A 15678-nucleotide genomic window follows, 5' to 3' on the forward strand; every position below is an offset into this window, starting at 1 on the left:
GAGAGAGAGAGAGAGAGAGAGAGAGAGAGAGAGAGAGAGAGAGAGAGGGAGAGGAGAGAAGGTGACCAAGAATATCTTATGCCCTTCAAATACAACTCACTCCCAGTGACCTACTTCCTTAAACTAGGTTCCACCTCCTAAATTATTCACCACATTCCACAGCATCACTTTGGGGACAAAGCCTTTGAGGGACTGTTGAGGGCCACAGCTGAGTAGTGATGATGCCTGGCATTTTGCCAGAAGTAATGGTTGAGAGTCGAGCCATTAAGATGATGCTGGATTGATTCAATTGTATATAGACCCCTGCTGTTCTGCTGTCCCAATAATTCATCATTGGAGGAATCCTTCTAGTAGGAGAGAAACTAGGGTCATTTTTTCCATACTACATGGAAAGGAGCTACATGGTGGTATCTGCTGAAATACCAAATACAGAGCTATTTCTTCACATGTGACAGGAAATTTTGAATGAGTACATGGTGGTTTGATGGGTTGTGTAACTTGCTGGAAAGAAGAGGGGTAGATCCATAATCTTGTGGTGCCTACAGAACAACATCAAGAGCACTCTTGATCACACAGCATGCTTAAGACCATACAACAGGAAATATCAACCTGTTCTTTCAGCTTTTCAGAATGCTGGTTCTGGTTCAGTGGAAATCACACCTCTGTCTCTTTCCAGAGTCATCTGTATTAGGAGGCCCCTTTCTGTTTCTGGGGAATGACTCCTGTCATTCATGAGGAAAGATCCTCAGTTCTCACTGCTCATTAGATGTGAAGAGGGAATGAATTTCAGTAGCACTATTAGCAAGACCACCTCATTAGGAAGGAAGCCTAGTTCAGTGAGTGAGTGTTGGGAGGCACACAGAGATGCTGGAGATACTATTGGGAGTATTGCTTTCTCAAATTGAGGATCAGCAAGGACATTGGAATGGCTATACTGAATGGCTCTAAAATGCAAATTTTTGCTCAGAGACCTATGAAATTTATTCTCTGTTCATAGAGGGAATTTAAGAAATGTCATTGAGAATTCTTCTTTAAACGTAAGCAGTTTAAAGCATAAACTGAATGTCATTTATCTATATATCCAAAGTCTTATACAGTAGGGCAGAGATAGGCACACTTTTACCTTATATAACATCAAGTAAATTATCCACTGTTTCAGAGGAGAAACTTAAGATATTTTTACATTCATATTCAATATGGTACTTCTTCCCAGGACCATGAGACCTTCCATAGATTAATTTCTCAACTCTTTTTTTTCTGGTACCAGGGATTGAACCCAGAGATGCTTAATCACTGAGCGACATCCCCAGCCCTTTTTATTTGGAGACAGGTTCTGGCTAAATTGCTAGGGCCTCACTAAATTGCCGAGGCTACCCTTAAACTTGTGATTCTGCCTTAGCCTCCATTTTTGCTGGGATTATAGGTGTGTGTCTCCATGCCCTGTTCTCTAATTTCTCAACTTTTGAGAGAAATGTATGGTTTAAAATTATGAACAGTGGATGTTTCCTGAAGATGTGACAGCTCTCCTGGGATGCTTCCTGCCTTCTTTTCTCCCTACTCAACTTTCCACACTGGGCATTTCAAGTTGCTGCCTCCACTGCCCTTACCACTACAACCATGATCTCCTTAACAGACACCCAGAAAATTGAAATGGGATTAACAGTTTTTCCTGTTGTTTGGAATGATTCTCTTTTTTTGACAAAGTACTACTGGCTATTGGAAATGTTTTGTTTGTGACTGGCTAGGCTTTTATAATCAGTTTAGAAAGAACATTCAGATTCTTCTTCCAAAAACATAAAATGAAAGCTACAGGATTTTTCCTTGGTGGTGTATTTGTAGTTCTTATTGGTTGGCATTTGAGAGGCAGGATCTTTGAAATTTATGGATTCTTTAACTTGTTCAGGGGCTTCTTTTCTGTGTTGTTGGCTTTATTAGAAGAATGCCAGTTCTTGGATCCCTCTTAAATTTACCTGGAATTAGATCATTTATAGATAAAGTTGGAAAAAGCAACAATATTGTTTAACAACAAGAGAATTTGAAGACTCATTCAAAATGTTGTATTGTTTATAAAATTCTTTGAAGAACATTCAGTACAAAATTAAATTACATCAAATAACTTGTAATGTTCTTTACAAAAGCTTAAAACATGTAGCCTACAAAGACCAACAGCAATTAGTACAGAAGCAATGAAAACAGGCTTCTAGTCAAGTGATCTAAGAAGGCAGCAAGCAAACTAAGGGAGACAAAAATCCATGTTATGAAGCATATTGAAACTCTAGAAGGCTATTTTTGTCGCAACTTCTTGCCCGCAAGGAAGACGCAACACTCAGGAATCTTCTTTCAGTAGTTTATTTCAGGCCCTTGATAGTTCTTCTTCCCTCTCTCGGATGCGCCTCCCAGCCTTAATAAAGCATCTCAAGCCCCAATGCAAAGCAGCCACGTGGAGCTTTCTCATAGGGTGATGAAAAGTCATGCGCCAACTCTCCCAAATAAGGAGTTGTTTGTCACAGACCACAGCGGAGCCAGCGCCATCTTGTAATGGCGACCATAATTTGCATAAACGGCAGAAGCGGCTCACCACATATTTTTATTATCTTTCCACAATGTGTAGAACACAACCATTCTTAGAGAACTGTGGTGTTGGTTACTTTTGTTTTTACTACTATTATTATTGTTTTGAGGGCTCAGGAGCACCCATAGGCATTTGCTTTTTAGAAATGTCCACTGTGATGAAAACTCTATTTCCAGTTGTGCTGTATCTTTGAAAGTAATGCATGAGTAGGGTTGGAATATGTCATTTTAATGTATTAAGCCCAGTGAAAACCCAGTTCATGTATGAATCACTATTTTTTTGTAAACATGGAGTTAAAATAAAATTTTTATGGTTCTTCTGAAAAATCCTGAATAATGGGATCTATTCTCCTCTACCAATAGTATGTCCAATATTAACTCATAGAATAAAGGGTTCATTTATCAACTCTTTCCTTTCTAGAAAAAAAGTCTCAAAGTGTATAAAAGTATATGGTCAGAAAACTCTCAAGTGAACATCCAATATATAATGAAAAAAAGTTTTAGTGTTTCTTTTTTTTTTCAAGGATACTGATCATGGGAGGGGGAAGTGAAAATAAGCATTTTGCTATGCAAATAAAACTGTCTTTGGTTTTCATTTTTCATGTGCTGTAAATTCATCCTTGGCTATAACCCTAGTATTTTATCCCTCCATCTAATATGAAATGACTTTGGTTTAGTAATACATTTTGTACAGACCAGGTATTCTAAATGCCTGAATATACTCAGCTTCTTCCTATCATATCTATCTCTATATATCTGCCATTTGGGATCCCCTCAAAATAATTTAATTATTCCTTTTATAATTTATCAATGTACAGCTAAACAGCATACTTTGTCCCATATCCATTAGGTATGCATTAAACTTTTCTTTGTATCAAGCCCAATATTCTGATAGAAGATGAGGTGGGCAGGGGCTAAGATACTCCCAATGACCTTACCTCCTTGTTTTTATGCCCTTGTGTGACTTCCATGATGTATGGCATGAACCTAGTGACTCCCTTTCAGCAATGAGAACATGGAAGAATTGATGGGAAGTTACTTCTGGGAATAGAAAGAAATCATCAGGCTTTCTACTGTGGAAAACACAAGACGTTTTCCTAAAAAAATTAAAAATAGAACCACCATATTATTCTGCAATCCATTTGCTGTGTATGTACCCAAAGGAAATGAAATACATCTGTTGAAGAGACATCTGAATTCCCATGGTTACTGAAGCACAATTCATACTAGCCAAGGAATGGAAATAACCTAACTGTCCATCAATGGATGAATGGATACAGAAAATGTTGGACATACACACGATGAATACTATTCAGCCATAAAAGGATGCCATTCTACCATTTGAGACAAAATGGATGGAAGGGGAAGACAATAAATAAGCCAGACTCTGAAGACAAGCACCACCTGATATCATTCAGAAAGGTGGTCTCAGAAGTTGATAGTAGCATGATAGTTATCAGAGGCCTTGAAGATTAGGAGGGAGTGATGGGGAAGGATTAATTACAGAGTTTTCTAGTTTGAGAGTAACAAATAAAATATATACTGTAATTTTTTAAAGCTACAGGAAAGAATTTTAAATGTTTTCACCATAAAGAAATGACAGATGTGTGAAGAGGTATGTTCACTATGATTTGACATTACATAATGTATACCTGAGTCCAAATATTACATGGCATTTTAATTATGTACAATAATTAAATTGGTTAGAAAGAGAAATTAATATTAAAATATAATTTTCTCCTGCTGCTTCTGGAGTATTTGTTTATTTATTTAATTTTATTAAATTTTTTTGTAGTTCTAGATGGACAGGTATCTTTATTTGTTTTATGTGGTTCTAATGATCAAATACATGCTAGACAAGCACTCTGCCACTGAACTACAGCCCAAGCCCTGCTCCTGGAGTATTTAAATACAGTATGTTATCAAAAACTTATGTAAACATCAGTGGTTTAATAATGTATCAATGTAATTTCATTAGAGAAAAAAGAACCAAGATTCAGTTGGACTAGTAAAAAACCCATATATCTTCAGTACGTAAAGTACCTAACCAAGAAAAGCAAAAAATGAATTGAAATATGAAGTTTTCCTTAGAGACATATAGGAATGAAAATAGTGTGAGATTCTTGGAACAAGAAACCTAATTCTCCATATATTTTCAGATTAATACAATGAGTTGACAGATACCAAATCCCATATTTGATTGTTATAGTGAATAAAAAGTAGTCTGAGTTTTACATAAAGATACAACAACTTGGAAGTCAGACCAAGTACTTTTACTTTTCTCTTTTTCTGTTTCCTTTAATATTAACAAGTCCTCAGAGATTGAATTATCATGGACCTATTAGCTAATTAGGCACTTTGTGCATTGAGCCTCCAAGGTTGCACAACTGAACTAATTAGCCTGTGCTTCTAGCCCTTTATTTTGCCAGTTCCAGTGTAGTGGCTCCACAGCATTGTCTACTGTCTTCATTGGCATCTTCATAAATTTGAGCCTTTTTCAAGTCCTGAGTACAGAGCCTGAGGTTTCATCACACACTAAGCAGGAGAGGAGCACTGGATCCATACTCTTTGGTAATGCCCCAGCAGAAATGCAGTACTGCCCAATAAGTTCTGTGGGAGATGGTAAAAAAAAGGAGGAACTGTTAGGATCATTGTTTCCTCATCACTGGGGCAACATGTCAGTTGGAATGATACCAATATGCAAAGTTTCAGCTTAGAGGACTAAGTTTATGTTTTGGTTCTGGGATGGGGTCCAGGAATTCTCAAAGTTCTGTTTTTCTCCTACACTAATTCTAGCTCCTGTAGGCCTCTCCCTCATGGTACTAGACAATGAATCTTGCCTTCATGGGAAGTGTTAGCATGAAATTCTTTTAACTAGGTTAAGAAGGCTGAGTTTCAAACCTGATGGAGACATATATTGAGGTGTTAAATTCTTTATTTGTAAATAATAGGATTTATGATAAAAAGAACTGATATTACGAGGACACTATGGAATACAAATAAACAAAGCAAAACCAAATAACAACAACAACAACAAAAAAAAAATAAAGAGCAAAACCTAAAAACAAAATACCCTGCCAAAATAGAAATAGCAAAAGTGTTCTTATGTATAAGATGTTTCCTTATATTTGTATGGTGTTGATACAGATAACAAAACATTTCAGAAGTGTTTTTTAAATTTGTTATTGTTGAATTATTGACAGATGCACTGTACGCTAGTGTGTGATCAGTGATGCTTCATGATTGTGTGCATATTCATCAAAATTTGAAGTCCACTAAAGCCAAGGTTAGGGTTATAAAATGATTTTAAAAAGATAATCTATGTTTTTGAATGAAACCCTCTTTCTGTGAAAGAATGAAATGTTAACCTGAAAGAATTATGGAAATCCATGAATATAACTGGCAAATGAAAGTGTGATTATGAACTTTCAACTTTTTTTGAATTCCAATAACATGGTCTTAGCTCTCACAGAGTTTTTATAAATATTCTGCATCCAGGAAATTCATATCATTGTCTTAGAATAAAATAATCTATGTTTGACTGTTTTTCAATTACCTTTAATTAGAATGATTTTTTTTCCTCAATGAAGGAAGGGTATTTTTGTTTTCCATTTTATTATTTATTTATCTATTTATTTATTTATTTTTATTGGTTCTTTTTAGTTATGACAGTATAATCCATTATGATATAATTATTTAAAGATGGATGGAATATAGCTTATTCTAATTAGGACCCCATCCTTGTGGGTATACATGATGGTGGGATTCACTTAGGTATTTTCATATGTATACATAGGAAAATTATGTTAGATTTATTGCACTGTATTTCCTATTCCTATCCCTCCTCCTTTACTTTCATTCCCCTTTGTCTAATCTATTAAACTTCTCTTCTCCTCCCTGACTTTATTGTGGTTTAGCTTCCACACATCAGCAAAATCATTCGACCTTTGTTTTTTTTGGGATTGGCTTATTTCACTTACATGATAGTTCCCAGATCTATCCATTTACTGGCAAAGGTCATAAAGTCCTTCTCCTTATGGCTGAGTAATTTCTTTATCCATTCATCTGTTGAAAGGTACCTAGATTGGCTCCATATCTTAGCTATTGTGAACTGTGCTGCTGTAAACATTTTTTTTTAATCTAAAAAGTGTTGGTTGTATTTTATGTAAAAATGAAGTGTTTGTGGAGTGGCGTACTCCTGTAATCCCAGTGACTCGGAGTCTGAAGCAGGAGAATTGTGAGTTCAAACCCAGCCTCAGCAACTTAGTGAGGCCCTAAGCAACTCAGTGAGACCCTGTCTGTAATAAAAATAAAAAAAAAAAACCAAAACAGCTGGGGATGTGACTCAGTGGTTAAACTCCTCTGGGCTCATTCCCTGGTATCTCTCTCTCTTTCTCTCTCTCTCTCTCTCTCTCTCTCTCTCTCTCTCTCTCTCTCTCACACACACACACACACACACACACCAAAAAAAAAAAAACCAGGATATGGGATTTATGGTCAAATGTGTATGGTCAAATGTGAGGTCTGTATAAGAGGTATAAGGTCTGTATATTGTATATTGCTTTGTCCAAAATATAGACACAATACTAGATGACATACTTATTTCATTTTCTCTAACTTTTCATTTTAAAAGCTGTCCAAACAACATAGAACTACAAAATCCAACACATGTCTCAAAATTTCATCTCATGGACCTCTCGGATTATCTTGGACTGCAGCCCATTCTCCTTGACTGTTCCTATCCATGTACTTGGTCACAGTACTTTGGAACCTGCTCATTATCCTGGCTGTCAGCTCTGACTCCCACCTCCACACCCCCATGTACTTCTTCCTCTCTAACCTGTCCTTGGCTGACATTGGTTTCGTCTCCACCATGTTCCCAAAGATGATTATGAACATCCTAACTCACAGCAGAGTCATCTCCTATGTGGGCTGCCTGACTCAGATGTCCTTTTTTGATCATTTTGGATGTATGGAAGGTATGCTGCTGACTGTGATGGCCTATGATCAGTTTGTGGCCATCTATCACCCCCTGCACTATTCAGTCATTATGAACCCTCGCTTCTGTGCCCTCTTAGATTTGGTGACTTTTTTATTTAGCCTTTTAGACTCCCAACTTCATAATTTGATTGCCTTGTGATCTACCCACTTCAAGGATGTAGAAATTTCCAATTTCTTCTGTGATCCTTCTCAAGTTCTTAAGCTGGCCTGTTCTGGCACTTTCGCCAATAACATAGTCATGCATTTTGTTGGTGCCATGTCTGGTTTTCTTTCTGTCTCTGGAATTTTATTCTCTTACTGTAAAGTTATTTCTTCTATTATGAGAATCCCATCAACAGGTGGGAAGTACAGAGCCTTCTCCACCTGTGGATCTCATCTGTCAGTTGTTTGCTTATTGCCACAGTCTGGCTGGGCATAAATCATGAACCACTGAAGCAGGAACAAACTTTATTTCTGAACTCCACCAGCACACTCCTCACACGCTCCCGGGAACTCTCCCGAATGCCACCCATGCAGCTCCTCCAGGAACCACCAACCGGAAATCCCTCCTCTGGCACTTCTCCCACCAATGCAAACTCTTCACGAATCCCTGTGAGAGCTCAACCAGAACTCAATGGGAACTCTGTGCCAACTCAAAAGTCATCATCTTAATGGCTCGCCTCTCAACCAATACTATTGGCAAAATGCTAGGGGCCATTCCGACTCTGTTGTGGTTCTCAGCATCTCCCCCCTTCTGTTTAATTAAACAACAAGCAATGTGGTTTAGGGACTGTGCCTGTTAGGTTGTCTAATACTACATATGGTCCTTACCTGTCAATGGATGAGCTGACCTCAAGGCGTCAGCCTCCTGTCTTAGGTTGGTACCACTGCAATTGGATCTTACCCATCACTGACTACCGGTCCAGCATACAGCCATACTTGTGGATAGGCCTATGCGCCAGTGGGGGGGGGGTGAGGTTCTTTGTCTCACCTCTGTTGGCCCCCAAATTTGGCCTTGGTGCCAGTGGGGGGGTGAGGTTCTTTGCCTCACATCTGTTGACCCCCAAATTTTAGACCATCAGTAGCAGAAGGGAGGAGAAGGCAGAACGCCACAACACCAAGCCAAATGACAGCTCCTTTGGAAAAACTGTACCACCGATGACACCATCAGCAAAGATATTCCAGCACTACCACAATTCACTGCACCAACAGATAGTTCACAGTGCATATAAGTGATACATAGTCCAAGCAAGTTCTGCAAGCAGTTCAAAGCAGAGGAATCCATCAATATGTCCATTTCCTCCTAAAGTAAATCAACTCCTTGAATGAGCATTACTTGTTGAGTTATTATCCATTGATGCATCAGTTTATACAGTTTACTGTGATAGCTATTGAAGAAGCTGTAGTTTGGTTTTATCTTTGTCTTCACCGGCACTGAGAGGAAGATAGGAATTCTGGCAATGATGGCTAAAAAGAAATTATGTAACATTCCAACAGGTACTAAGAAAATAATTTTCTGAACAATTTACATTATCCTGAACAGAATTATTAAATATAATAAAAAGGAAAGGTGAAAGTAAACAAACAGATCTGTTAACTTCCTTTTTTGTTTACATATTAAAACAATCCTCAAGAGCTGTTTACCCAATTTAAATTAAACCATTTAAATCATGTGAATAAAAAAATATTTGGATCCATTTTTTCATGAGCGCTCCTCATATATATGGACATATGGACATACAGACATACAACACAAAACAGAAATGTGCACACATAACATACAACATATAAGACAAAAGTAAAGGCCTTGTAGCTTTACACAGGTGAAATCTCCATTGCAATGTTTAAAAACTCCACAGTCAAAAAATAGAACTGATCAGAAAAACATTAACCTAGGTCTGTATGAGCTCAAAAAATAAAATAAAACTTCATGATGTGGGAAAAGGCAATAATAAAATAGATATTGAAAAAAGCATCCTGGTTACCACCTGGGTTTGACTCGTATTTGGATATCCCATCCTTTTTCCTGTAACTTGCATAATGGGTCTGAAGGTATTCCCACAAGCAAGCCACAAGGTTTTTTACATTTGAAATAGGCCTTAATGGTGTTCATTATTCATTAGCCTAAAGGTGTGGGAGAATCACTGTCACCAAGCTGGAGTTCTGGATATTCAATGTTATGGATTTGAGTCAAATCATCTTCTTTTTGGTCTGTAGAAATCGTTTTGGTTAGTCTCTCTGGAATCCAAATCGGCTGCTGTTCTCCCTGTGGAAACACACAAACAGAACCCTGACTCTACACAATCACTGGGTCAGTACCTTTCCATTGTCCTGTTAGAATATCCTTCCAAATTACCTTAGGCTTATGTACAGTTTTTGGATACATATGTCTTTCCGTAGCACTAAGCCCTGATGAATCCAAATTTAAAAAGTTTAGAGTAAAAAGGGTTATTTTAAGTTTATCTTTGGGGGATATATACCCCTTCCCAATTCCCTCCTTTTGCTTTAATAAGTACATTTTAATAGTTTGATTAGCTCTTTCAACTATGCCTTGTCCCTGTGGATTGTATGGAATTCCTGTTATGTGAGTAATGCCAAATTATGAGCAAAATTGTTTAAAAGAGGTAGAGGTATAGCCAGGGGCATTATCTGTTTTTAACTGTTTTGGAACGCCCACAGTGGCAAAATTTTGTAAGCAATGAGCTATAATATCTTTAGTTTTTTCTCCGGCATGAAGGGAGCCCATCAAAAATCCGGAAGAAGTATCAACTGTAACACGCAAATATTTTAATTTTCCAAATTCTGGCAAGTGTGTGATGTCCATCTGCCAAATATGGTTAGGTAACAGTCCTCTAGGATTGACTCCAAGATTAACTTGTGGTAAAAAGGTCACACAATTTTGACATTGTTTTATTATTTGTCTAGCTTGTTCCTTAGTTATTTTAAAATGCTTCTGTAAATTATTAGCATTGACATGGAAGCTTTTATGAAAATTTGAAGCTTCTTCTAGTGTAGAGAAAATACGTATGTCATGTGTAGTTTTTTCTGCTAAATCATTGCCCAAACTAAGGGCTCCAGGCAATCCTGTATGTGCCCTGATATTTCCTATAAAGAATGGATCTTTTATGTCCAAGATTAGACTTTGTATAGTGGAAAACAAAGAGAAAACAGTAGAGGAAGGAGAAATCCTACCAGCATCTTCAAGGGATACTATAGCATTAACTATATACTGACTATCAGAAAATAAATTAAATACAGAATCTTTAAACATCACAAAAGCTTGTAAAACTGCATTAAGCTCTACATTTTGAGCTGATTGTTTTGGTATTAAAAATGTAAAAGTTTGATCAGGGGTAACTACTGCTGCTATACCATTATTTGACCCATCAGTGAATATATTTGGAGCATTCATGATAGGTGTTTTTCTTGTCATTTTTGGAAAAAAAAACTACAGGATGCGAAGACCAAAAAGACAACAAAGGATTAGATGGTAAGTGGTTAATGAAACATTAGATTTGCACATGATTATTGCCCAAGTATTTAACTCATTAGCTAACTCATCAATTTGATTCATAGTATATGGAGTAATAATTTTATTGGGAGAAATTCCAAACACTCCCTTTGCTGCTTTTATTCCTTTGAGTATTAATTGTCCTACAGCCTCAGGATACCTAGTAAGAATAGTGTTAGGAGAATAAGATAAATGTATCCATAATAATGGACCTTCTTGCCAAAATACTCCTGTAGGAATATTTTTTGTTGGTAGTACAATAAATAATAAAGGCAAACTTATATCAATTCTATCCAAATGCATATTTTCCATATATGTTTCAATGATTTTTAATGCCTTTCTTGCTTCAGGCGTTAACATTCGGGGTGAATTTGGATCTGATGGACCTTTTAGGATATCAAATAAAGGTCCCAACTCTCCTGTTTGTATGCCTAGATAAGGCCTTATCCAATTTATGTCTCCTAATAACTTTTGAAAGTCATTAAGTGATTTGAGTTGATCTACTCGTATTTGAATTTTTGGTGAATGGATCATGGTTGAGGATAATAGAACTCCTAAATAATTAATTGGAAAATTTAATTGTACTTTATCTATTGCTATCTCTAGATTATAATTTTTTAATAAATTTGTGTGGCATAACATTCTAGCAATGTATTTTTATCTTTGTGTGCTAAAAATACATCATCCATATAGTGAAATATTTGTAGTTCAGGATTTTGCTTTATAAGTGGCTGGATTGCTTTGTTAACATAAATTTGACACATAGTTGGGCTGTTAGCCATCCCTTGAGTGAGTATTTTCCATTCATATCTCAGATCAGGACCTTCATGATTCAGTTCAGGGATAGTAAGTGCAAAACATGGACTATCCTCAGGATGAATTGGAATTGAAAAAAAAACAATCTTTAATATCTATAGCTAAAACATACCAGGTTTTTGGCAAAGCAGACAATTGAGGAATCCCTGATTGAGCAGGTCCCATAATAACCATCTCATTATTAATGGCTCTTAAATCTTGCAATAATCTCCATTTTCCAGATTTCTTTTTAATGACAAAAATGGGAGTATTATGGGGAGATGTGGAAGGTTGAATATGTCCCTTAGCTAATTGTTGTTTGACCAGGTCATGGGCTGCTTTTATCTTTTCTTTAGTCAGGGGCCACTGAGGAAAGCATACTGTTCTTTCTGATTTCTAAGTAATTTTTATTGTCTCACTGACCCCTTCTGAAAACCCAATCCATGTCTATTTATTCCTTGATCTATTTGAATTGGTGCTGCTATATCTTGTTCTTGTTCTCCTAATCTTTTTTCATTCCTAAAACCTTGTCTAGCCCTAATAGTTGGCACATTTGGATTGTTGTTATTTGTTAATGTCAAACCTAATTGATCTAGGACATCTCATCCCCATAAATTTATATGAACCAATACATATGGCTGTATAGTTCCTTCATATCCTTCAGGATCCTTCCAATCTAATACCATTGCACTTCTATGGGGATTAGTCGCCACTCCTAGGCCTTGAAGCGTTTGAGTGGCTTGTTGTAATGGCCAATGTTTCGGCCATTCTTGATGAGAGATGATGCTAAGGTCTGCATCTGTATCAAGTAGCCCATTAAATTCATGTCCTTGAATATTTAGTTTTAGCATTGGGTGAGAATCTAAATTTAAAGACAGCATAGCCCAACCTACACCTGGGGAGCCTAATCCCCTGGAACCTCATTCTATAGTACTACTGGAAAATTAATCATGTAGGCTGGCTATTATTAATAATTGTGCTATTCTATCTCCTGGTGAAATTACTGATATACCCTTTGGAGAACTAACTATAATTTTTATTTCACCTTCATAATTGGGATCAATTACCCCAGGACTTATCATAAGTCCATTTAGAGTAGAAGAACTGTGTCCTAACAATAAGCCTAGTGTTCCTTGGGGAATAGGTCCTTTTACTCATGTGGGAATTATTTGAACTCCAATCTCTGAAGTTAGTACTGCTCTGGTGGAGGCACAGATGTCCAACCCTGCACTCCCTCTGGTTCGTCTGATGAGAGATCTGATGGATAATGTGACCTGGGCACCACCATGATGGTGTTTCTGGGTTCCTCCAGTGCCCCGTATATTTGTGGTTTTGGGCCCTGGAGCATTGGGCCCCCCTGTCCATTTTTTTGGCAATGGAGCCCGATGCCTTTCTCCATGATATTGTCGGTAAACACCTGGTCCTTGTCCGTTTTTTGATAATGTAGTAACTTCTATGGTGGTTTGAGAATGGCATTCATTAGCCCAATGTCTCCCTCTATGGCATTGTGGGCAAATACCTGGTATTCTACCCCTTTGATACCTAGTTTTGTTAAACCCTCTTCCTATGGGGCAATTCCTTTAAAAATGTCCTGTTTGTTCACAATTGTAGCATGTTTTTGGCCTTGCATCTAAAGCCTGTTTTACTGCAGCTGCCAAGACTTGCCCTTGTTCATTAATGTCTCTACATAATTTAATATATGTGTTTAAATCTTCATGTTTCCATGGTCTAATGATATCTCTGCACCAACGATTCGCTTGCTCATAAGCCAGGTGTTTTAGTAATGGCATTGCTTGTTCTGTATCCCCAAAAACTCTGGAAGCTGTTTGAATAAGCCTATCTACAAATTCAGCATAAGGTTCATTAGCTCCAGGTATTATCTTAGATAATTGACCTTGTAAATCTCCAGGTCCTTGTAAAGTCCTCCGTGCCCTAACTGCATCTGCAGCAATTTGTGAATATATAGCGGGATCATACTCAGTTGTTGCCATTGACCCTCATAAGGTCCTTTTCCTAACAACATATCTAGATTTCTTTGAGGGTAACCAGATGCTGCATTTTGCCTAGCCATGTCCATGCAAAATTCCTCATTGGCAACCTTCCATAACAAATATTGTCCTCCATTTAGCACAAATCTACACATGCTATCCCAGTCTGCTGGCGTCAAGTCCAAATTGGTAATGGATTCGACCATGCTTATAGTGAAGGGTGCTTGGGGACCATATGTTGTTACAGCCTCCTTTAACTGCTTCACTGTTTTGAAATCTAAAGCATGGTGAATTCACTGCCCTCCAGCCTGCTCAAGTACAGGGCATGCTAATCTTTGAGGTCATGCCTCAGGATCCCATCTATCAACTATGGGTTTGAGGGACATTCAGCTGTCTCCATAGGTGGACCTGTTGGTTGAATTACGCCTTCTGGTGATAGAACAGTGTTAGTAGCAGCCTCCTGTTGTAGCTTTTTCCCTAATAGCCCCTTTTCCTTTAAATTTTCTTCCTCCGTCTGACTAGCTCGAGAGATCTTCTTTTTTGCTTGATCTAAAGTGTCTTTCTCCATGGTCTGAACCTCTAACAATTTACTTAATACTCTTTCAGTTTGTTTTTTACTAATCTACTATAAAATAATGCAACCCAACAAGATAACACAAAACAAAACTGAAACAGAATGAAACAAAAACGGAACAAAAAATCATTGTATCAATTTTCCTATTTTCTTGACATGTGCATTTGTGGTCTATTTCTATCTCTTCCTCAGGGGCGAACAACTTCAAACCTTGAGCCAACCATTTTTCCCAGTTTGCCTGAGAAAGTTCTAGGGATAGGCAGCTTGAAACAAAAACAAAACAAATCAAAACAAGAACACATTTTTTTTTGAAATGGTCACCCATTCTCTCGCCTTCCCTGAGGGGTGAGCAATTTCACTTACCTCCGAGCTTTAAGAGTTCCCCGTATGGGTTGCCAAATGCCGCAGTCTGGCTGGGCACAAATCAAGAGCCACTGAAGCAGGAACAAAATTTATTTCTGAACTCCACCAGCACACTCCACACATGCTCCCGGAAACTCTCCTGAACGCCATCCACGTGGCTCCTCCAGGAACCACCAACCGGAAATCCCTCCTCCAGCGCTTCCCCAACCAATGCGAACTCTCCAGGAATCCCTGAGAGAGCTCAACTGGAACTCAACGGGAATTCCGCAAGAACTCAAAAGTCATCATCTTAATGGCTCACCTCTCAACCAATACTATTGGCAAAATGCCAGGGGCCATTCTGATCTTCTGTGGCACTCAGCAGCTTATTTTATGGGACAGGCATTGTAGTGTACCTTGGATCAGCTGTGTCACAGTCCCCCCAAAACAACACAGTGGCCTCAATGATGTACACTGTGGTCAGCCCTAAGCTGTATCCCTTCATCTACAGCCTGAGGAACAGGGACATTAAAAGCTCACTGAGGAGGATTCGCAGCAGATCAGTCTAATCTCAGGACCTCTGACATCCATTTGGAATCTTATTCGGAAAAGGCAACAAAGCCAAATATCTAGATCTGTAGATTCTACCTCCTTGGATATATAAATTTTTATAGTTTAATGACTAATTATCACATTTCATAATAGAATAGTAGTTGCTACAATTGGTGGGAAACAGGAAGGGGAGATTTTAAAATGGGTACATTTTCAGTTTGTGAAGATGAGAAATTTCTGGAGATGGATGGTAGTGATTGTTGCACAACCACATGAGTGTAATTCATGCCACTGAACTGGATAGTTAACAGTGGTTAAAATGGTCAATTTTTTGTTCTGTATATTTGACAGTTACAAACAATGAT

At 37.8% G+C, this 15678-nt stretch overlaps 1 protein-coding gene and 1 pseudogene across 1 annotated transcript; both read left to right on the forward strand.

Annotated features, from left to right (window-relative positions):
- The first annotated feature begins 510 nt into the window (after positions 1 to 510).
- LOC107133592 lies at positions 511 to 2276 on the forward strand (annotated as a pseudogene).
- A 5039-nt stretch (positions 2277 to 7315) lies between these two features.
- On the forward strand, positions 7316 to 15343 carry LOC107133589 (putative gustatory receptor clone PTE01). The gene is given in 2 exon segments (XM_048796947.1): positions 7316 to 7974; positions 15147 to 15343. Coding segments are annotated over 2 exon segments (843 nt in total). The 3' UTR covers positions 15331 to 15343.
- The last annotated feature ends 335 nt before the right edge of the window (positions 15344 to 15678 follow it).

This window comes from Marmota marmota, unplaced genomic scaffold (assembly GCF_001458135.2).
Source record: "Marmota marmota marmota unplaced genomic scaffold, marMar, whole genome shotgun sequence".
In the NCBI taxonomy this organism is placed as follows: domain Eukaryota; kingdom Metazoa; phylum Chordata; class Mammalia; order Rodentia; family Sciuridae; genus Marmota; species Marmota marmota.